Genomic DNA, 22960 nt, shown 5'->3' with positions numbered 1-22960 from the left:
GTTGGCGGGTGTGGTACAATGACTAAAAAGGGACAAATGTAGGTAACTTAAAAATGGGTGGTGGTCCAATAACTAAAAAGGGATAGAGATGATCATATACCCTCCTCGAAACTTGAATGACCTCATACTGTAAAGCATTGGTATTCATGATTGGGTGACATTAGAAATTTGCGGACACTCATCAAGTTTCTGTAGAAAAAATAGAAAAGCTCCTCCATATAATATCATGAGCATTTGTTCCCTATTTGCAATGAAGATCACTTTAATGTCGCATGCATTCTGAGGTGGTAATATCTTTTCATCTGCCTTCCAAAACCACCATTTCATCTACTCTTCAACAACTAACTGTCTCTCAAATATGGATAGAGCTTTAGTTCTTTCGGAAGCCCTCCTAAAAAGCATGTTCTTGTAACTATCATGTTGGTTGTGCTAAATCGCTGTTGTGGCATCTTTCTTTGACATGATTTTCCATCAAGGTAGCCGAGGGTCGCGTGTCGTGTTATAATTTTGCGCATTAGCTTGCTCGCTGGAAATTTCTGACGGAACATCATTATGTTGGTGTTAGCGTAAACAACTCACTATGTTGGACTTTGCTAGATGAGATGGTTTTCAGAAAATGACTTCTCCTTTGATGGGCAATATGACAAGATTCTCGTTAGATTTGGACGGCTTAGCTTACACAAATTAATCTGAATTTCGTCGGAAAATATTTTTGAACTAATATGGCTGGGTGGGGCAGGTTGGTGTGCATCGCTGTCCCTTCTCCCCTTTTGATCTCCACTTACATGTTATGTTCTGAGGGAAGTTGTTACTTGGCATGGGATAAAGAGTGAAAGACATAAGAATTAAAATGCTTAAGTTGGAATAAACAAAAATTCAACATTTAAGAGGAATCTGTAGTTGTTTATTTCTATCTGTAGTTTGCTGTTAAATTTGGTTCCTTAGTTTTCTTTATATGCTCCATTTCTCTCCTTTCCAAATTTTCTGCTAATTTCGCAGATATAGATTCCAAGTGCACGTATCTTCCCTAAACACCAACTTAACAAAGGTAGTTGATAGTTACTTCTTTTGACCCCTTTCCTTGTCCTTTTATTTATTTATTTATTTATTTTGTTGTGATTTTTTCCTTCTGTGACCACCTTTTTTTCCCAACTTTTCCTCTCATAGAAGTTTTGAATGTAATCAATCCGTTTTTTAAACCCCAGCATTCGAATCTTAGCCTTTCAGCTCCTAGACACAAGGTATTGTTTTTTCATTTTGATTACTAGATGTCCGGGCCAACTTGTGGTAAATCGGAAACAAAGCAAGCAAGATACTCTTTTATGGATGAGGCCATACACTAATTATCCTGGTTGCAGGGATCTCCTTCTTCACAGTACGCGACCTATTTAGAGTTTCCCAAGAGTGCTAAGATTTTGTAAATTTTATGTGATAAAGGAAGCTTTCAACTAGTGCTTTGAATTCCATTTATCTTCAAATGACCTAGTGCAGGACCTAGGCCCACCATAAAGATATATGAATGAAGAATCTAAATACAGTTACGGTATATTTCACAAATCCAAATCTTAGGAATCTCCTTGATTTTAGGACACACCTAGTTAAGAAAGACTTGCCTGCCATGTCCAATTACTTCCAGAACTTTTGTGGACATCTCCCAAGTCCGTACTTTTGGGAAGCTCCTTGATGGTAGCGCAGACCCGGTTAGGAAGACTTGCTCGTCAAGTCCACTTCCGGAATTGGGATTCTTTTCCCTCAAGATAGCCTTCGCCATAAACCACAACCATAAAGGCCAAGGAGTGCAATTTTATACACAATTGACATCCTGGTGGTTTTCTTGGCCGCTGTCTCACGCCATAACCATTTCAAGTGCAGATTTTTCCCTGCTCAATATGCTATCCAACCAAATCTAAGTTAATAATCTAAAATCTTATTAACATGTGGGTGAAAACAAATACACCTCAATATTCTGTGCACCTAATTCTTCAATGCTCCCCTAAAACCGATTGGGGCGAAATCAATTAGTCATGAGATGATTCAAAAACAGTTTTGAAGTTGATCACGGAAGTTTTTCCTGAAAACCAATACATCAAATGCTTAAAGCTTTTAAAGACACTTGGTTATAGATCCCAGCAAGTAAACCCATGGTTACTGCCTACAGGTGACTTCTTGACTGGGAATTAGCTACCAGCCTACCATAACTTGGTGGATATTGAATCTGATTATCTTTGCAACTTGGGATTAATTATGGGAGACTCGTTGTTCCAGAACAAGTTTGACATTTTACCATGTTCAAGTGTACTTCAATCAGTTATGATCAGTTGAGCCCCCATCAAAGTTTAAGAATCTGAATAGCCAATGTGCCATGCATGTCAAGGATCTTGCATTTGCATCCATTTCTTTCCTTTTTTGCACGAAATACGATACTGGCGGGTTAATGAGTTATTAGATTACTTCCAGGGGGTTGATGTTTTTCATCAGCTCGAGCCCAAGACCTCAGAGCATAAAGTGCTCCAACATGACCAGCAGGCTAGGTCATCTTGAATTTTTATGCAGAAAACAATGGCCATTCCGCATTTTGCTTAAGCACTATTTGCTTTCATTCTTTCTTTGCTTACTTCCCTTAGCTCCAGGGTTTCATCTACTTTAAGACATTGTTCCTGCTCATTGAGTCACTTTGCTTAAACATTATGCTGATGTTAATATGGTTCTGTCATTCTGTGCATAAGTTTTTTTTTTGGGTCAACTTTGTATACATCAGCAGGGGTTAGTGGGGGGTGTTAGAGTAAGCACAGGGGGTCCAGAGGCTATCCATAGCCCTAGCCCCCAAACACAACACCACCACCACCCCCGGGACTCGAACCTTGGTCACCACTGGAGGGAGGGAGATGAGCAACCAACTTCACTAGAAGTGGTTCTCATTCTGTGCATAAGTTGAAAAGCTTATTCTTTGCCGTAACTGTCAGCAAAATTCCATGTCATGGTTACAAAGCCATAGTTATGAAGTCCCAATCACAGTATTTATACATAGTTAAATTTCAAGATAGAACTGAAAAGTACTTATTGGACATGGTGGAATGAGAGTTAGTTGTTGAATGGTAGATTTATTGCTTCATTTCTTTCCATTCAATATTATTGTTTTGGTCATCAATGTGGTCCATCAAATTCTCTCTACTTTGTCTGGAATGACAAAATGTTGAACTTTTTTTTTGATCCGGACAAAATTTTGAACTTCAAATATCACTTTTAACTAAAGATTATTTGAAAACCCTTTGGAGCATGTTACTTGCTACATACTATATGAGGATCTGTTAGATACGATTTTTGTACTATTGGTAAATTGACTTTAATAACCTGCATTTTTCACGTTGGCATGACACTTTGCCAATGCTAAACTGCATCTCCATCACTATTGATCTACAAAAATTTTGCCTTTCATTGATGGAATTCGATGATTTTGCTGATCTGCTGTGATCTTTGAAGCATGCATAAATTCATGTTTGCAAGATTAATTCATAGAGAAACTAATATGATGCTGATTCTAATCAAATATGATTCTGTTTTCGATATCTACCGAAGATAATATATATGCTGTTTTGAGGTGTATCTAGTTTGATTTGTTGTTGCTCATTTGATTGACAGATGCATCAGTGAAGCTTAATCCTTAATTCATCAGAAGCACTATTTTGTGCACATGTCTGTGTGTAAGAGAGAGAGAGAGAGAGAGAGAGAGAGCAGGTAAGGTTTTAAATTTCTTAATTAGTTCAATAACTAAGAAGGGACAAATGAAGGGAGAGAAATCAAAATTCCCTCCTTGAAAATTGAATGACCTCATAGTGGAAAGCATTGGCATTCATGAATGAGTGACATAAAAAATTGTACGGACACTCATCAAGTCTCTTTAGAAAAAACCTCCACCATGTAATTTCATGAGCATTTATTCCACATTTCCCTTCCATTATGAGGATCACTTCAATATTGTATGCATTGTTTGGTGGCATATCTTTTCACCTGCCTTACAAAACCACCATTTTCATCTACTCTTCAACAACTAACTGTCTCTAAGGTATAGATAGCCATAGAGCTTCAGTTTTTTTTCAGAAGCCCTTCTGTATAAAACATGTTCTTTTCAGCTTTCCATGTTATTGGCATCCTCTTTTGACTCGAAATTTCCATGGCGGTTACCCAGGCTCGCGTGTCGTGTTAGGATTTTTGCCTTAGCTTGCTGACTGGAAAAATCTAGTCGAACATTATTGTGTTGATAATTTAGCCTGTACCAATTACCTATGAAGCACCGTCACGTGATTCACGCCTAATTGGTCGCCAAATTCATGTTTGACACAGGACAAACGCGACACGTTGAGGACACGCCAGGTGGCAACTCTAGTTAAATTTACCAACTTGTAAGTGAGGGACACATCTGGGACACACCGCAGAAATGTGTCTTAAGTTAGCATGGATTGGGACATGGCACGGGTCAATATATAGTAGTTTATAATACTTGGTTTGGGCTTTAAAATTATACTTTTTTACTAATAGGAAGGCAAATATTGGAAATCAAAAAGTACCAACGTCGTCAAGATAAAAATTGCAAATTGTAATGAGTCTAATGACAATTTTGGTTGTTTCTGAAAATGATGTTCATATGGATAACACTACTAAATAGTCTATCTGAAAAACACATAAACACAGACACATACATATGTTGTCGTGTCTTTCGCGGTGTCCGTGTCCATAATTATCGTGTCTCATATCAGTATCAATGTTTGTGTTCATATTCATATCTGTCTGAGTGCTTCTTAATTAGCAAATTACTAGTTGGCTTAGAAGTCCAAAGGTTGGCTTGTACAGGGGCTCTATAGTTAGAATTTGAAGGGTTGTCTTATACCAAATTAATTGAATATTTTTGTAGAATATGTTTGAAGTGATATAATGTAGTGAGGGCAGTGTCTTCTATATTTATTTTCTATGCCATATCTGTACTGAAAAAAGTTTTTAATAGCCTGCACCATCACCAAGATTTTCTGAATGATAATCAAATCATAAAAGCTATTGCTACTGTCCTTTCCAATTTTGTACAGAGTGATGGTGTATATATAAACTTAAGTAAACTAGCAGAAAGATATTTAGAAGGTATACAACCTTTTAACAGGATTATGTGCTTCTTATATGTGCTCTTTGCAATTTACTGTTCATTTAGGTCTTGATCTGTATTTGTTTTTCTTTTGCAGTTTGCCATAAGTAGCGTTAGTGGTTAGTAGTTAGATCAACAACCAGGCCAACCGTAGCTCTCCATCTATTCGAACCTGAGACCTCTCACCTGGCTTCTTAAGCCCCCCTCCGGTGCGGCTGGGATTAAGCCCCGTTGGTGTCTCTTGAGTTGTATTCATCACACACATGTTCATTCTTTTTCCATTTCCTTGCTCAGGTGGATTCATGGTCAATCCCCAAATGTAGGTTAATAGTGCAGACATCTTTCCTAAACACCAATTTAACAAAGTTGGTTGACAGTTATTATACTTCTTTTGACCCCTTTCCTTCTCCTTTTTGTTGTGCTTTTTTCCCTTTTATGATCACCTTGTTGTTCTAAGTTTCCTCCCTTCTTAAGTTTTCAGAATATCAATGCTTTTTTGCTTAACTTTGTCCCTAGTTTTTGAATCTTAGCCTTTCAGCTCCAAGACACAGGACTTGATTGACAAGAAACCATTACTACTAAACTTAAAAGAAAAGCAAACAAAGAAAGATGCGTTTTGGATGAGGCTATCCTCTCATCCTAGTCGCACGAATAGGGAGGCTTATATGAATTTAAATATGGCAAAGAAAACATGCAAAGAGTGTTTTAAATTGTCTTTTAACTCTTCGTAGCTAAAGTTAACTAAAATACTAACTTCCCGTGATCTTTGAATGTGGCACGTTAGGATCGATATAACATTCTTGCAACTTGGGTTGGAGAAAAAGCCTATCCCTTTTTCTTTCTTTGTTAAGGAAGAGCTCTTCGAAAGGAGGATCACGTTGAACCCACTTTCTGCAGGCGGTAAGAGATAGATACAACAATCACGGTGTTAGGTAATTCAAAATGTCATCTATGAGAGTTGAACCCAAGATCTCTAAATTTTTGGCTGATCGCAGTAATAACAATGTGTTATTTTGATGGGTTTGTCCTCTCCTTTTGTTTTTTTGGTGAAACTTTATCCAATTTTGCAAGTACTATCGGTTTCTTCTTGTATTGCTTTCCTTAATGGATGAAAAAGAGGCAAACAGGACGCAAGAACATTAAATTCGAGAGGGAGGCCCAAAAGGAACATCGGAGGATTCAATGCTAGTATTCTTTATTGGGTCCTGTTTGGTACATGCGATTGCTTCATTTTATCTACCATTCTTAACTACCAAAAGAACCAGTGCAGAAGTGTAGCTCATAAAAGGAAAATATAGGACGGACGTGCCATATAGTTATTTGAGTCTCGTTAGCCATCCAAATTGGAGTAAGAAAATAATTAGATCGATCAAGCAATAAACCAGATTTTCAAGCAATCAGCACAAGGACACAATTGACCAGAGCTTAATTTTTGGGGACCGGACTACAAGAATGAAATTTCTTGTAAATACCCTAGTCTCGCGTCGATATGTCTTTTACTGAACCGAGAGGGGATTAGTCAAGATGCGCGTGAGCTAGTCACCATGGCCGTCGAAAGAAACAAAAAAAAAAAAAAAAACAAAGATTTTAAAGCAATTTATGCATTGTTTGGATGCTAATTTGAAAAAAAAAAATTCAACTCAAGAAACACTCATTATACCTATTCCAATCATTATTCTGATTTATCTCTTCACTTATTACTCATATCTCTAATCATTATTATCATTTCTCTCTCTATCTCTCTTCTCTCATTACCTCTATAACCAATTATTACCCTAATTTCTTTCTTCATCCATCATCCTAAAAACCAAACTAAAAAATTTTTAAAAATTCATCCAAACAAAGCATTAATATTTCGCTTGCCCGGAAACCCTGGCCGTCGAAACCCAAAATAAAAAAAACAAAGATTTTAAAGCAATCTAAGACGAGTGATACATAGGGAAAGAAGTGTATAATAATCTTAAAGATGATTAGTTGCTTGTGAGTTGTGACAAAGGGTTTTGTTTTTCAAACAGAGAAAGACCTTGTAATATGATGGTATGGCTGGAAGTTTTTCATAACGGTCTGTGCCAATCTTTATGTTTCGAGATGCTAATATTTATTTTTACGCATCCCGACTAATTTTGGATTAATAAAGTTAACGATTGGACGAACTTTTACTTCGATCTCCATTCTTTTTTTGAAAATATTTGGATAAAAATCATACTCAGTAATTTTTTACTTTATCGATACCTCTTTTTAAGACGAATGATTAATTTATAAAATTTAAACACAAAATTAATAAACACAAAAAAAAAAAATTAAACAAGTAAAAAAGAATCTCAAAAAGTCTCAATCCTTTCAATAATTTTATAACCACACCCATTTTACACACCCCACATACATAAGTGTGTGGGCTCCACACACACTACACATTCTAGTGTGTGTGGAGCCCATACACTTGTATGTATAGGTGTGTAATTGGATATGTATTTGGATGTAGTTGTAGAATGTCTCAAATCCTTTTAGGCATGTACTTCAGTTCAGTCAACCGAAGTTTGTCCTGTGAAATTAATGAGCGTTATGACTCTTCTAGCTTTCTTTGTTTGACAGACCTAAAGCCTACCACCATTCCTTTTCTAGGCATTGATTGAATCCAAATATTTTATTAGTATTACTTTCAAATTTTTTTTTTTTTTTTGATCCGCGTATTACTTTCAATTGGTTCTGAGCAATTTGTGTGTGAGCAATACGTGATGCTGCCGAGGAATCTGATGGCTAGCCTGATACTATGAAAATGACTATTCTATCCCACCACAGATGGAGTTCCTAGGTCTGAGCATCTCCAACAGCTTCCATGAGATTTTCTTAGGTAAATTGCCTAAGCATTCTACTCAATGAAATTCCAAAAATCCCAAATCGCAAAACCCCCCCGGTTGACCAAAAAATAAAATAAAAATAAATCACATACCCCGTTCTCATTCTCTCTCTTTGAAATATTATATTCTCAAATCTCAAACCCACACATCCAATTGAAACCATCATATGAAAACCACACATCAACCAATCGGAAAACCCACAAAGACGTGGAGATCATGGATGCTCTAAGATGGTGGACGATTTTTTTCGTCTTTGTTGTCGTCGTGTTCGATTATTGTTTGTTGCCATCGAGTTCGAAATCCCATACTTGATAAATACACTCACTTTTTTATCTTTTAATGAAAAAATGCACATAAAAGCTTCATTAAAAGACAAAAAAATAAAATCACTCCGATTGGTTTACAACTCTGAGAGTAACTTTTAACTCTCGGCACAGTTTTCAATAAATCTTTCTCTCTATCTCTCTCCACTCATTACCACTCCAACTCTCAAAAATAACTTTCTAAAATCTAAACCAAACAAAGCCACAGTCTTTATCGAAAAAGAGAGTGTGAAAATCATTTCTCTTAAATTACCTATTTCTTACAAACTGTCTTAATGTTCTTTTTGCTGATGGTAACTTGACCATTGTTCTATTTTTTAAAATTTGTTGAAAATATTAACCATATCAAAACTCATGCCAATTGAAATTTCAAAGCATATTTATCTTGACCGAAATAAATTATGAAATTAGATCTGACTCTGTGTATCGCAAGATAAATCTTCTGTCGTAGTTGTATTTATTGTATCCAATTAACTTCAATTTTTAACACAATTCACGTTCTCAATAAATTTAAAATAATAATAATAATTGTAATCACCAATGTTGACCCATGAATAATTTTGACAGCGCAGTCTAAAAAAGAGCTAGCGAATTTCAAAAAAAATAAAATAATTCTAATCTTTGACAGCGCAGTCTGGCAGAGGGACGGGAGAGCAAGTGTATCCTAATTTTTAGTTTTTATTATTTAAAAAAAAAAGATTAGGGGGTTGAAGTAAACAGCCAGCCATGATGATTATGATTATGATTATGAGAAGAGAATCGTTTTAGTATTATATAATTGGAGAAACTTGGAGGCAAATCCATTAATTGCATTCACTACTTTCAACTCTTTAAATGATATAAAGACACACACGACACATATTTATAATTAAAATGGAGTATATGTATTCTAGTATATTCATGGAAGGACTGTTGCACAGTTGGATCATTGGAGTCCCCTCTCTCTCTCTGTTCTCTTTCTCTCTCTCTCTCTGTTCTCTTTCTCTCTCTCTCTCTCTCTGTTCTCTCTCCTCACACACATGACACATTCACATGTGTGTGTGTGTTTGAGCGTCCGTTTTGAAAGTGCGTTTTGACTTGAAGACCTCCTTTTTGGAAGGAGGGTCAAGCTCAAGCCAAACTTCTTGACTTCTTATATGGCTCGGCGCAGTCTCAAGGTCGTTCTTCATTCCCAATCACAAATTGGCAATGCGAACAAAAATTAACAGGATAGCCTGATACTAAAAAAGAAGAGGACGAGGAAAGATAGTTCACACAGAATCTCTTTTTTCAAAAATCCCAAACTCGATTTGTTTTTTTGATATGCTAGAGTATTGGGGTTGGGTTACATGTACCTCAATTTATTAGGATGAAAATGTCATTTAGGGAACTAAAGACTCCTCTCCATTCTTATCCAAGCCCTCATCACATGTTTTGAATTTATAGAAAATGATGTTAAATGCCTAAAACTCCACACGTTTTGGTATTTATAATGAATTTTTAACAAGCACTACGAATATGATACGTGATCAGGTGCTCGGCAAGGCTTGTATTGATTGGTAGGCTTGCGCGGTAGGGAAACCCACGAAACGATCGGGTCATCCCACAAGTTATGCCCGCAACTTCCACTACTCCATGATCCCACCCGCTACTCTGTTATCCATGCCCACTACTCTATTATTAACATGATCAATACCCGTTTGGCAGAATCCGTTGCACCTTCACAAGACCTTGCGGCACCTATAAATAGGGCTGGAATGACAATTACGAGGTGAACATTATATTTTCCCTTTTTTTCTCTCTCTTTATCATCCCCCGACTAACTTGATTGTCGAAGGGTTCGTGATCGGGAACACTCCCGGTCCTCAAACTTATTTTGCAGGAGACGTCTCGGAGTGCTTGACAAGGGACCTCTAGGATCAACCGTCCAAAATTTGGCATCAACAAGAACCAATGTTAAGACTATAAGGTTTATATACACACCCTCACATGCGGCACGACTAGTAAATATGTGTAATGTATATATATAAACTTATACACCAACAATTGAGTTCGGAGAAAAATCAAACCGAACCAAATCATAAATCAAGAAGGAGAGGTAAAAATAATATAACAAGACGTTACACGTACCTATAAATTATAACATTAAGCATAACAGAATATATTTTCTTGCCTCTATGCATAGCGCGTTTACGACGCTTGTTAGTTACCTAGTAAAAATTATTCGAGGTAAACTCCTCGAACGGCCATTTGTAAAAGGAGTTTCCAGAAGAATAGTAGTCCCACGTGAGTGAATACATGTAAAATTCGTAAGCTGCCAAATTTACCATACCCAATCACATCATACTTGGCCAAATGAAGAAGGAAAAAAAAACACGTCAGAGTGAAATTAATGCATATCGAAGAAAGGTTGCCCACAAACAGCCCATTCCTTACTGGAATGGATTTGGCAAAAAGTAAATATGGGAGAGTAACCAAATGGTTTGCCCTGTAAATGGTTAAAATTTTAAATTTTACGAAGATCAGACATTCCAAGCTCCAGCGTCGCTGTAGATTTGTCCGATCATTAATTTTAAGGCTTCAAAATTAGTCGAAGTGCGCGAAAATTAACTAAAACATTATGTTATCAAGAAAAAGGAAATTAAAAACAGCCCCTGCTCTTGCCGACTTATAACTAGTACAAGCCAAGCCAATGAAGCCGAAGCCATAAAAGACTTAAAACCAGAAAAATCAGTTGGAACTTGGAGGCATAGAGCTTAATGCCCTTTTGCTTTGCCACAACTGCTTTATAAAGTTAGTTGAGTCAACATAAACAAAAAACCCTGTACTCTCTCTCTCTCTTCAGATTATCTAACGGTCAACCCCTACCAGCCCCCACTCTCTCTCTTCCTTCTGAGATACTAACACTGAACAGTCTGAACCAAATTCCTCTCTCTCTCTCTCTCTCTCTCTCTCTCTCTCTCTTCTGAGTTGCTTTCTTTGTTTTATATCCTTAAATCAACCCGACCCCACAATCTCTCTCTCTCTCTCTCTCTCTCTCTCTCTCAAAACCACACCATCTCCCCATAAAACAAACCCATTTCGAAAGCAGATGGCTAGAACTGCCATGGGCGTCGTCGATATGTCGAACAACAACACCAACAACAATCCTCCTCCTCCTCGTCCTCCGAATTCTCGCACCAAGGACTTCTTCGCATCCCCTGCTCTCTCCCTCAGTCTCGTACGTAAATCATCGTCGTCTCCTCCTCAATCTCCATTCGTTTTTCTCATTCTCTGCGTACCCAAATCTTTTATCATTTGGTTTTGCTAGTCACTTTACGTAAAATCAGAATCTCCCGATGCGAGATCCCGAGACATGACCGAAATTTTAGTGTATCAGTATTTCGGTTTGTTTTTTTCAGCCACGATGAACATTTGGGATTCTCGAAATACCGTATTCCGAGAATCTCAATCATGCATCTTTTTGCTGAAAACGTTTTAGAAATATAAAATAACCAGTATTTTGGTTTGTTTTCAACCACAAGATTACCTGAGATTCTTCAAATACACTAAGAATCTCGAGGCACGATTCATGCGACTGAAAACACAAATGAAATAGGTTTCAGCTACAAAGTTACTCGAGATTCTCGTAATCTCGAGATAGGATTACGTGCTTGCAAAACACAATGGAGCATGAATACACCAGATTCCGGTACAGAGGACCGGACTCGCATCCTTGTAGTGTATGCATGTGACTCTAATGGCTGTTTTTTCATTTGTTGTAAAAAGGCCGGGATATTCCGAGATGGGGCGGCTGCAGCGGCGGCGGCGGCGAACATGGAGGTGGAGGAGGGAGACGAAGGGAGCGGTGGCGGCGGAGGGAGGAGAGAGGAGACAGTGGAGATTAGCAGTGAGAACTCGGGGCATGCAAGATCGAGGTCGGAGGAGTTGGATTTCGACGGCGGCGAAGGGGAGGACGAGGAGGGGGACGGCGGAGACGGGGACGGCGGCGATAAGAACAAGAAAAAGAAGAGGAAAAAGTATCACAGGCATACCGCCGAGCAAATCCGAGAAATGGAAGCGTGAGTTTCTCTTTACTCTTTAATTTGTCTTTTTCTTTTCTTTTGTGATAAGAAATGGTACTTTTACAAAAAAAGTGACTCAAAATCAAATCTTCATTTTAAAAAAAATGTTATTCGACATATTATTGTAATATTTGGGCTATTTAGAAATCTGATTTCTAGCATGTGGGCATGTGATTTTTCTCATTACAAAAAGATTCATGTGTTCTTTTCTCAGTGCATTTTTCCGTACAACCTCAGTGGATGATGAGATTGGTTCTCAAATTAGGTGGTCGTTAAGCCGTATTCGAATACCCAGTTATCAAAAATAATCTTATAAACCATAAATACATAAAACTCTAGGACCGGGTTTTGTTTTGTTTTGTTTGGATTTTGAGGGAGATTTTTGGATAATGAGCGAAGAGAGGTCTGGTAAAAAAAAAAAAAGTGAAGAGAGACAAAAAAAGAAGAAGAAGTAATAATTGAAAAGAAAACTTTTTGAGGACGGTGCGCAAATTGGGTCTAGAGACCCAAAGCGAACACGGTACATGGTATATTCTACACTGGTGCTCCAAGAAAATTTGTTTTTGAAGTCAGGTTTTCCTTAATCCTGAGTTGACTCGTTTCAATTTGCAAGTGAGTCATGAAGACTGCAATCGTACAAAACTGTGAATGCAGTAGGTGAAGATTGTTGTGATGTCCATAAATTCGGTTCTGATTCCGGGTTTTGAGGTTTAGGACTGTTGGATGTGCAGTAATCAATGACATGCACCGCTAAATAAATTTAAATTACCAACTCGGAGTTTGTTGAGGATTGAACTCAGTAATCAATTTTAGTTCATGCATTGCTTTCTTTGTACTAGTTTTTTTTTTTGTCTTTTATGACAAAAAGTTTCAACTTTTTGTTGTAACACAACATTATGGTTAAGTTTTGCAATGATTTTTGGGATTTTTCTTATTTTGTTCTTATTCAAATTTTTTTCGCGTTTATTAGTTTTGTGCGTAACTTTTTCTGGTTTATTGATTTGTTTCGTTAGACGAGCCGGAAAAATAAAAAATTACGATTTTTACACAATATTTTTTGAAATATCCAAGATAAAGTCCAAAAAGGGAAAAAAATTCAATAAGGACAAAACAAGAAAAAATCCAAAAAAAACCTTTAGCGGAACTTAGATTCCGTTCCAGAAACCTTCTTAAAAAATAAGTAGCTTATTTCATATTTTCAAACTAAAAAATAATGTAAATGAAAAATAATTTTTCAATTTTTTTTTTTCATCGTATAAAAGATCTCAATGAGATTTTTCAAACAATATCCATATTGCATATTTTAGATTTCAATAAGTCCATAATTTTTGAGTTTGAAATTGTCTTCTTGAAAAATAAGGGCTAGCTTTTTTTGTGTTCTGGAATGGAGCCTTAGCCTATGTGAGAAAAATATCCAAGAATTTTGTGGTAAATGCATTCGTTAACAAGACTGTTTCAAAATGAACTTCTTTTACTTTTCGGTTTGATCAACCGAGAAAGTAAAAAAAAAATCGACGAAAAAGAAAAAGGAAAAGTACGGTGCCCTACTTTGTCTTGGGATACCGTATTCCCGTTGACTTCTTCCCTAGATTACATAAAACCAACTGCAAAAAGGCATAATAGAAATCACAAATTGCATAACCGAAACTACAAAATTGCGTAACATTTACCGCATACCATTTAGAAAACCATAAAAAGTTATAACATCCGCCATTAAACTGCATAATGTTTCATGATTGCGCACACCGTAAGGTGTTCGTGTGTGAATCACTGAATCCATCTAGGACTGGGAGCCTAAAAGGGTAACCCTTTATCATGTGTGTAAAGCACTCACAAACACAAAAGATTCTCATTTATGACAAAGCTAGCTCCATAAAGGAAGCTTAATGAAAAAAAAAAGTACTACTTGTTAACTACTACTTTTTTCTCATAAAACAAAATAAAAAACAAGGAAGCTGATAATAAACCAATAATATACTACACGAGAATATTCTATGATGCATAAACTATGTGTTCTTCATCTGTTTGTTTGTCTTTTTCACTTCTTGTCTCATTCTGAAATGGCTGCCATATTTTGTACAGAAATGGCTAATTAGATTCCATTAATTTTTGTTATGAAAATAATTATGCCAGGCTTTTTAAAGAGTCACCTCATCCTGATGAGAAGCAAAGGCAGCAACTGAGCAAGCAGTTAGGCCTTGCTCCTAGACAAGTCAAGTTCTGGTTTCAAAATCGTCGAACCCAAATCAAGGTATTACAATGTCGTGTTCTAGTTTTCTAATCATATGACCCATGTATTGCCACCAGCTCGTTTTCTTCGTTTTTGTTTTTCCTGTTTCTGGAAACAAACTTTATCATGTTTCGTAGTCGTTTAAAAGTCAGTTTCGCTAAACGCTAGGAAACTTGCTTGGTTGACGGTCTTTGAAACTTATAAGAACTTGTTGAAAAGAATCCAATTTTCCAAAGTAATTTTAGTAATAATTTCAAACAATAAAGAAATTGTTTTTGCATTTATAAAAGATGTTTTTGAAAAGTGGTAGTATACAAAACCGTTAGAGAAATAGCAACTAAACAGGGAATATGATAAAATGTTTGAATACTGATATACTTACCCAAAAAAAGTTTGAATACTGACATAGTTTCAATGCCATTGTCAACTTATGGGAGTTGGGAAATCAGCTTTTGAGACTGTAAAATCACCCTTTTGATGTTTCTTTTTTCCAGTTTTTTTTTATATGTGATGTTTCTTATATGTGAATTTTCATGTGGACGGCTATGGCAGGCGATACAGGAGCGCCATGAAAATTCATTACTGAAAACTGAAATGGACAAACTCCGCGATGAAAACAAGAGCTTGAGGGAAACAATCAAGAAATCTGCTTGTCCTAATTGTGGTTTTGCTACCTCTAGCAAGGATGCTTCTGTAGCAACAGAGGAGCAACAGCTGAAAATTGAGAATGCCCGTCTCAAGGCCGAGGTTCGAAAAACTCATTAGCTTTTGGTAACATTGGCACTTTGCTGCTGTTTGTTTTCTACAATGAAAAACAAGGAATTCATTCCATTTAATTTTGTTTAGGAAGTACTATAAAAAAATAAAAATAAAAACTTGTAATATTTGCAAATATTTTTGAAAACAACTGAGAGGGTCACCGATTGAAGGGGTTGCAAGTGGGAGGACGGCCTGGAGAAGGATTGGTGGGAGGTGGTGGGGAGGGAGAATGAGGATGGAAACGTGTTTGAATTGTTTCTGTAGAAGTCGAAAAATATTTGAAAAAAGTGTTGCCTTTATTTTTGGAATGAAAGGTCGTCAAATGTGGGGTTGTTCCAGCACCTTTCAGATTTAAAAAAAAAAAAACCAGAATATTGAAAATGAGAACGTAATCAAATTAACAGTATGTTAACTTGTTCTCATGCCTCTTGGTACTACTTGTTTTTCCTTTTTTCGCCCCCTAATATGTTGACTACTGGCTGTATAGATCGAAAAACTCCGAGCAGCTGTGGGGAAACACCCTCCCGGAGCATCATCGACAAACTCTTCGTGCTCAGCCGGAAATGACCAAGAAAACAGAAGCTCTTTGGATTTCTATACTGGCATTTTTGGGCTAGAAAAGACAAGAATCATGGAGATTGTCAACCAAGGGATGGAAGAGCTTAAAAAGATGGCTACAGCTGGGGACCCGCTTTGGGTTCGTAGTGTGGAAACTGGTCGCGAGATACTCAACTATGATGAGTACGTGAAAGAGTTCTCTGTGGATAGCTCTAGCAATGGGCGTCCAAAAAGGTCTATTGAGGCCTCAAGAGAGACTGGAGTTGTTTTTGTGGATCTCCCGCGGCTAGTTCAGAGTTTTATGGATGTGGTAAGAGAAGGGAGCATTGTCCTGTACTTGTATCATTGTATGGACAGGGAAAAAAAAAAACAAGAACATTTGGCAAAAACATCTCCATTTAAGCCAAAAAAAGATATTAATCCAAAACATCTGAAAGAAGCACAATTTTTTTGCTTTTTTTCTGATGGACATTCTGCTATTGTGATTTTAGAATCAATGGAAGGAGATGTTTCCATGCATGATTTCGAAAGCAGCTACTGTCGATGTCATCTCGAATGGAGAAGGTCCCAACAGGAGTGGTGCTGTTCAATTGGTGAGTAACGGGTTTAGGTGTCAATATCCATCTGTTTTGTGTGTATTTGTGCATGTGCCTGAAAGAGAAAGGGAATGTGAGTTCTGAGTTCTGGATTAAGTTCTTACCTTAGAATTTGTTGTAGATGTTTGCAGAGCTGCAAATGCTCACACCAATGGTGCCAACCAGAGAAGTGTACTTTATCCGGCATTGCAAGCAATTGAGTGCTGACCAATGGGCTATTGTCGATGTATCTGTCGACAAAGTTGAAGACAACATTGATGCGTCTCTGGTGAAATGTAGAAAACGTCCATCCGGTTGCATCATTGAGGACAAATCAAATGGCCACTGTAAGGTAACTACAAATTCACTATGAAATCGGATTTTTTAAGGTGCCCAATATAGTTCAATCCAAAGTTTATAACATGCACATGGCCTTAGTTTTTGGATTTTTCTCCTACATGATGGTGTACATAAATGAGTCACTATGTATTGCCTCATTGAAGCATTCTGCTTATTATAACATGTTCCTATACATTTTTCTTGAAGTCCAAGTGAACAACCTTAATGTATCTCAGGTAATCTGGGTAGAGCACTTGGAATGTCAGAAAAGTATAATTCCCACCATGTACCGTTCTATAGTTAATAGTGGTATAGCCTTCGGAGCAAGGCATTGGATTGCAACATTACAGCAGCAATGTGAGCGGCTTGTGTTCTTCATGGCTACAAATGTTCCAACAAAAGACTCAAGCGGTAAGCCAACAAAAACTCTACCCATGTCGTCTTTGTTCAAAATTTGCCCATTTAATAGCACAAATCATTCATTTCTACTGCTGAACTGTAGGTGTTGCCACATTGGCGGGCAGGAAAAGCATTCTGAAATTGGCACAAAGAATGACATGGAGCTTTTGCCGTGCACTAGGAGCCTCAAGTTACCATACGTGGACCAAGGTCTCTAGTAAAACGGGGGATGACATAAGGGTGGCTTCCAGGAAGAATTTGAATGACCCGGGAGAACCACTCGGGGTAATCATGTGTGCAGTTTCATCTGTGTGGTTGCCCGTGTCTCACCATGTTCTGTTTGACTTCCTTAGAGATGAAGCCCGTCGACATGAGGTTTGACTGCTTTCATTCTCTTCAATAGACATGATATAATTTCTATTGTCAAACTCATTGGCTAACAACTGTATAGCAGTGCTCTAACATAGCATTCGTCCTGGACTCCTGGGCGCTTGTCGTCTTATATGCGTTTGTTCCCTTGTTTGATCTCTTGTGCGCTGTGTTTTGTATGTGTTGGTAACCCTATTTAGTTTGGTTTGCCTTCATCACACACGAAATACAGAAATAGGATAACACGAGAGTGGGGTGCGTTAGGTAACTTGATATATATTGTTGGTCTCATTACTAACAGCTTAAAGTATTTTATTCCGTATTCTAGTGGGACATCATGTCAAGTGGAGGTCCAGTTCAATCCATTGCGAACTTGGCGAAAGGACAGGATAGAGGCAATGCAGTCACTATCCAAGTGAGTTCTCTGCCTTTATGAACACAGGTTGGCATGGATTCGGGTAAAGAAAATGAAATAGAAATTTGAAGGATATAACGGCTCACAATGGTTAGATCATTCAACTTTCCTATTTTCTTTTCATTACCCAAATCCGTGATCCAAGTACAACTTTAGATTTTTATTTCTTCTTCTTTGTCTGGCCAAAGTGAGAATAATCTAGAGGTGAATATTCATCCCAAAATTGGCTCTTAATTTCAGACAATGAAATCAAAAGAGAATAGTATGTGGATACTTCAAGATAGCAGCACCAACACCTACGAATCAATGGTGGTCTTTGCTCCCGTGGACATCACCGGCATGCAGTCTGTGATGACTGGCTGTGACGCTAGCAACGTTGCCGTACTTCCTTCCGGTTTCTCAATTCTTCCAGACGGACTCGAGTCGAGGCCTCTGGTAATCACTTCGCGACCGGAGGAGAAGAGCACAGAAGGAGGGTCCTTGCTCACCATTGCATTTCAAATCCTGACCAACACCTCTCCCACTGCCAAACTATCCATGGAGTCTGTGGAATCTGTCAACACTCTTATATCATGCACACTAAGAAACATAAAGACAAGCTTGCAATGCGAAGATGGGTGATCGTTATCAGCCCCCCTTTTAGACAGATAGAGACCAACTAATTGTAAAGTTCATAGAATTATGGTTTTAGTTATCACATTTTTTGGTTTTTTCGTTTACTTCCTGAGTGACAAATACTGTTCTAGGTCTGAATCTTCTTTGATTTGTTTCATTTTCAGATATTGGGTAAACCTCCTTACATTACGAGGGAAAGGGGCGTTGCTTTCTTTTTGTTCCCCCTTTACTTGTACCTTCACAATATTTGGAAATATCATTTGTGAGGCTTGAAGTTTGTTTACAACATTGTATCTATTTGGCATTGTTTATGATTGTAGGATATTGTAACTTATGGATGATATGGGTCAAGTAAATATACCCAATTCTTAGCCAAAATAATCCAAAATCATCAATATGTCCGCTCTAAATTATTTTTGCCTTTAGTGAACTTTTTACGTTTGTGGTTATAATGTTTTACATTTTACATTCTACATTCTTGTCGAAGAGATAAATAAATGATTCAAAAAATTTAAATAAAAAAGGCAACAAATAGTATAAATAAAAACAAGAAATAATGCAAAGAAAAAAGAAAAAAGAAAAAGTCAGGCCAAGCCACTCCTACGTAGGCTAGATCAAAACTCACCATCCATCTTAAAAATAGGGATACTGGGATAGGGTTATCCAGCTCTTCTCCACGTGGCACTTCCTAAGAGAGATAGTTTCATAACCATTGCAAGCATACCCAGTTCGCCACGTGGCACCCAAGATTCATGAGAAGATTTTTTTCAAGGTCCCAAACATATCTAGCAAATAGGCAACCAAGGAACAAAGCAGTTATAGTTGGTTTTTGGAGGGAAATTAGCCATGGCATCTCTAGCAAACTTCGCCGCGGTGCAACCCTCCGCCTTCAAGGGCGTCACCAGAAGCTCATTTTTCGGGACACAGCACCAGCTAAAGTCATCTCGCCGGAGCATGAGACCCACCAAATACAGGTAACCAAAATAAAACAAAAGTGCTAACAACAAGTCCACCCATTGTTACGTATATGTTGGCTCCGTTGTTGGACGTAAAAGTCATAGTTTGACAAATTTCTACAAAATTTAAGTTTACTCAAGGTTATTTGTTGGGTGTGATCAACACTGTATTTGTTAATGTCAAAAATTCAGTGCATAAAAGTTGTGCAGAGTACAAGACTAAAATTCTAGCATCACCAAAACAGTTTTAATATTATCATTTTTTCTATTTTGTTGTTTCCAAAAAGTAACACTCACTTTGCTTGGATGGACTTTTTGAGAGTAACTCTCAACTCTCGGCACAGTTTTCAATAAATCTTTCTCTCTATCTCTCTCCACTCATTACCACTCCAACTCTCAAAAATAACTTTCTAAAATCTAAACCAAACAAAGTGACTATATCTTTGATGCCAAAATTACTAGATGATCGAGGTCGGTTTTGATCCTATTGTTTGATCTAAATTTGTGCCAAAATAACAATAAGTCGGAACAACAATATTACCGCTATTTTTTGAATCTCCAAATACGAGAATTTCGAAACAGGATCATGTGACCAAATATACACCATCTATCCCTATATTAGTTCATTTGCATCCACAAGACTACGTGACATTCTCCATGTACGAGATCTCGAGGCATGGTTTTGTGGCTGAAATACTGATTTACACCTATTTCGGATGAGAAATGCTAGGTGCAAAGAAAATGGACAAAGAAAATATCCTTAAAGTGTACATGAACTGCTCAAATGTACTGCACAGTGAATCTAAGCCGTTCATGTACACTTTAAGGGTATTTTCTTTGCCAATTTTCTTTGTCCCTAACACTCCTTATTTCGGATTGTTTTCAACCGCAACATTACTCTAGATTCCTCGAATACGAGAATTTCGAGGCACGCATGATAATGCATGTGGTTGAAGACACAATAAAATCGTTTTCAGCCAAAATGTTACTCCACACAAAATAAGTGGCTCACACACCAATATGTTACGGAGTAATTGTTAAATGAAACCCTAGAGCACCATGTGGTGATCGAGGAGCAATTAATAATTTTCCATCGGTCAAGATTCTCTGTAGATTTCAGCAGAAGTTACCATTTTTGTGGGGTGTGATCATGTAGAGCTGGTGCAGTGGTGGCCAAGTACGGCGACAAGAGTGTGTACTTTGATTTGGAGGATTTGGGCAACACCACTGGCCAGTGGGATTTGTATGGTTCAGATGCACCCTCACCATACAACCATCTCCAGGTAATAATGCTTACATCACTGGTTAGTGTACCATTTAGTAAATTTACAAATTCAAATCCCATTCTAACCCCAAATTCAAGGTTTTTAGCTCTTCAAGTTACTGTATTATCCATTGAGTTATGATTTGATTAGTCGGATTAGATATGGGAACGAATGTAACATCCAGTGCGCGCGACCAACTACATTTTCAGTGTTTGAATGCGACAAAAGTGGACGAACAATAGTACTGTATTACGTAGTGTTCGAATGCAGGTGGACGTATTATACAATTACATAGTTGTTTGATAACAAACATCACAAAACATGGTATAACATTGTGTGAAACATTAACGTTTTCAAACGTGAAGCTGCATGATGTTTCTAATCTCAACATATACGCATGCGATTGTGCAGAGCAAATTCTTCGAGAGATTCGCAAGGCCGTTCACAAAGAGAGGGTTTTTGCTCAAGTTCTTGATACTGGGATTTGGTTCCACCCTGGCTTTCGTTAGCGCCACCGCCTCGCCCGATCTCCTTCCGATCGTAAAGGGTCCCCAGCTTCCACCCAAGCTCGGACCCCGTGGAAAAATCTAATCCTCCTGGAATTATAACCTTAACATGGTTTTACTCAACCTTTCTATTCTGTTTCAATGCATCTTGTTCTATGCGTTTGTAAGCGTGCCCGGAGTTAGCGAAAACATCTGTTGTCTGGGAAATAACTTGTTTCAGTTTTGATTCAAGATTTACTTTCTTGCTTGTGGATAGCTCTTTGATTTGCATAGTTTGGTCATCTCCAACGCCTGAGCTTGAGCAATTCACTTGTATTATCAGCAAAATTGGTCTCTCAAAATAGCCGAAGCACGGCAAGCGTCTTAACTCTCTTAGACGATCTCAACGGTTTGGGCTACTATTTTTTTTTTCAATCCAAAAGTTATTTTTTGACTTGCTACAATAATATTTTATCAAATTTTATGGAGTAGTAATGTTGGCAAAGTCATTTTTGGCTGAATCCATCACGACGTTGGATTACTTGAATCAATTCATAAAATTCGAACCGAAAAGAACATATAAGTGTTTTTTTTTTCCATGAAAAAAATGCTGATCTAAATGTGTAGGGAATGACATCCTCTATGGGTAAATATTTTTACAATTGTGCGCAAGTATGTGTAGTGTTTAGAAGAATTGTAGAAACGGATAGTGTAAAGTGCAAGTGGAGTTGCTCGACACTCCTTCCAAAAAAAGTGGAGTCACTTGACCTTATTCACTTCTATTTCTCACAGGGGCATTCGATAATTTGCAATTAAATTTTATTTTTTTGAGCCCACAAAAAAGCTCTAAATGTTCGGACCTCCTTCAAATGCATAGAAATCCCAACTATCCTCTTTTTTTTTAGAGTTCACAGTATAACGAATAAAATTTTGATGTATCTTTTTCAAAATACTACTATACGTGTTTGGATGCATTGTAAAGCAAAATTACATTTATCAAAATGTATAGACCCTTATAGTTAACCTTACAACTTAATTGTTTATTTCCATTAGCAAATTAAAAAAATTATCCTGCATATGAATCTACTTTTTTTTTTTTACCCCACTAAACAAAAAAAAATTGACTCAAGTCAAGCCACTGAAACGGGGAAAATATTGGAAAGAATCCACAAACCATCACGCAACTGGGCCTGATTTTCTCTGGGCCAATGCTTTTTAATGAGTCCAGTACAAGCAGAGTACTTTCGAGTCACGTTTTAGTCTCTCAATTTGGTTGACGAGAAACCAAGAGAGAGAGATGGTGGGAAAATTCGTTCACTGCATTCTCTGGATTGAGGGTTTTCAAGAGAAAAAAAAAAAAAAAAACAAAGGACCAAGAGAAAGTATTCTTTCCCATATTTGAAAGACCATAATAGTGAGACTATGAGAGAGGGTGAGATTCGGACTTCGGAGAGAGTTAGAAATCCTTTAAACAATCACTAGGTTCGCATCGGTTGGTCTCTGTGGAAAGTATCGTCAATTGTAAAACTACCGTGACAGCTGGGTATCGACAAGAATCATGTGTGACTCTGACACCTGACCGTCTGATCAATTTATCGTTGGACTCAATTCCTTCATTTGATTTGGATGTGTTATCTGTC

General features: G+C 37.4%; 3 protein-coding genes across 3 annotated transcripts in view; all 3 read left to right on the top strand.

Moving 5' to 3' along the window:
• Positions 1 to 22960, top strand: part of LOC131309847 (uncharacterized) — a 46901-nt gene that overhangs the window by 9894 nt on the left and 14047 nt on the right. The window lies entirely within an intron of this gene.
• LOC131309845 (homeobox-leucine zipper protein GLABRA 2) lies at positions 11285 to 18897 on the top strand. The gene is made up of 11 exons (XM_058336507.1): positions 11285 to 11511; positions 12060 to 12352; positions 14489 to 14606; positions 15138 to 15332; positions 15832 to 16212; positions 16394 to 16495; positions 16620 to 16829; positions 17053 to 17227; positions 17319 to 17590; positions 17913 to 17999; positions 18240 to 18897. The coding sequence occupies exons 1-11, from the start codon at positions 11383 to 11385 to the stop codon at positions 18618 to 18620; spliced, it is 2343 nt and encodes a 780-aa protein (XP_058192490.1). The 5' UTR covers positions 11285 to 11382; the 3' UTR covers positions 18621 to 18897.
• On the top strand, positions 19355 to 21588 carry LOC131309848 (photosystem I reaction center subunit VI, chloroplastic-like). Its single transcript, XM_058336510.1, has 3 exons — positions 19355 to 19588; positions 20727 to 20853; positions 21247 to 21588. Exons 1-3 carry the CDS (start codon positions 19461 to 19463, stop codon positions 21424 to 21426), a joined length of 435 nt encoding a protein of 144 aa, XP_058192493.1. The 5' UTR covers positions 19355 to 19460; the 3' UTR covers positions 21427 to 21588.

Source organism: Rhododendron vialii, chromosome 12a (genome assembly GCF_030253575.1).
Source record: "Rhododendron vialii isolate Sample 1 chromosome 12a, ASM3025357v1".
NCBI lineage: Eukaryota > Viridiplantae > Streptophyta > Magnoliopsida > Ericales > Ericaceae > Rhododendron > Rhododendron vialii.
This window is presented reverse-complemented; position numbering and strand designations above follow the sequence as displayed.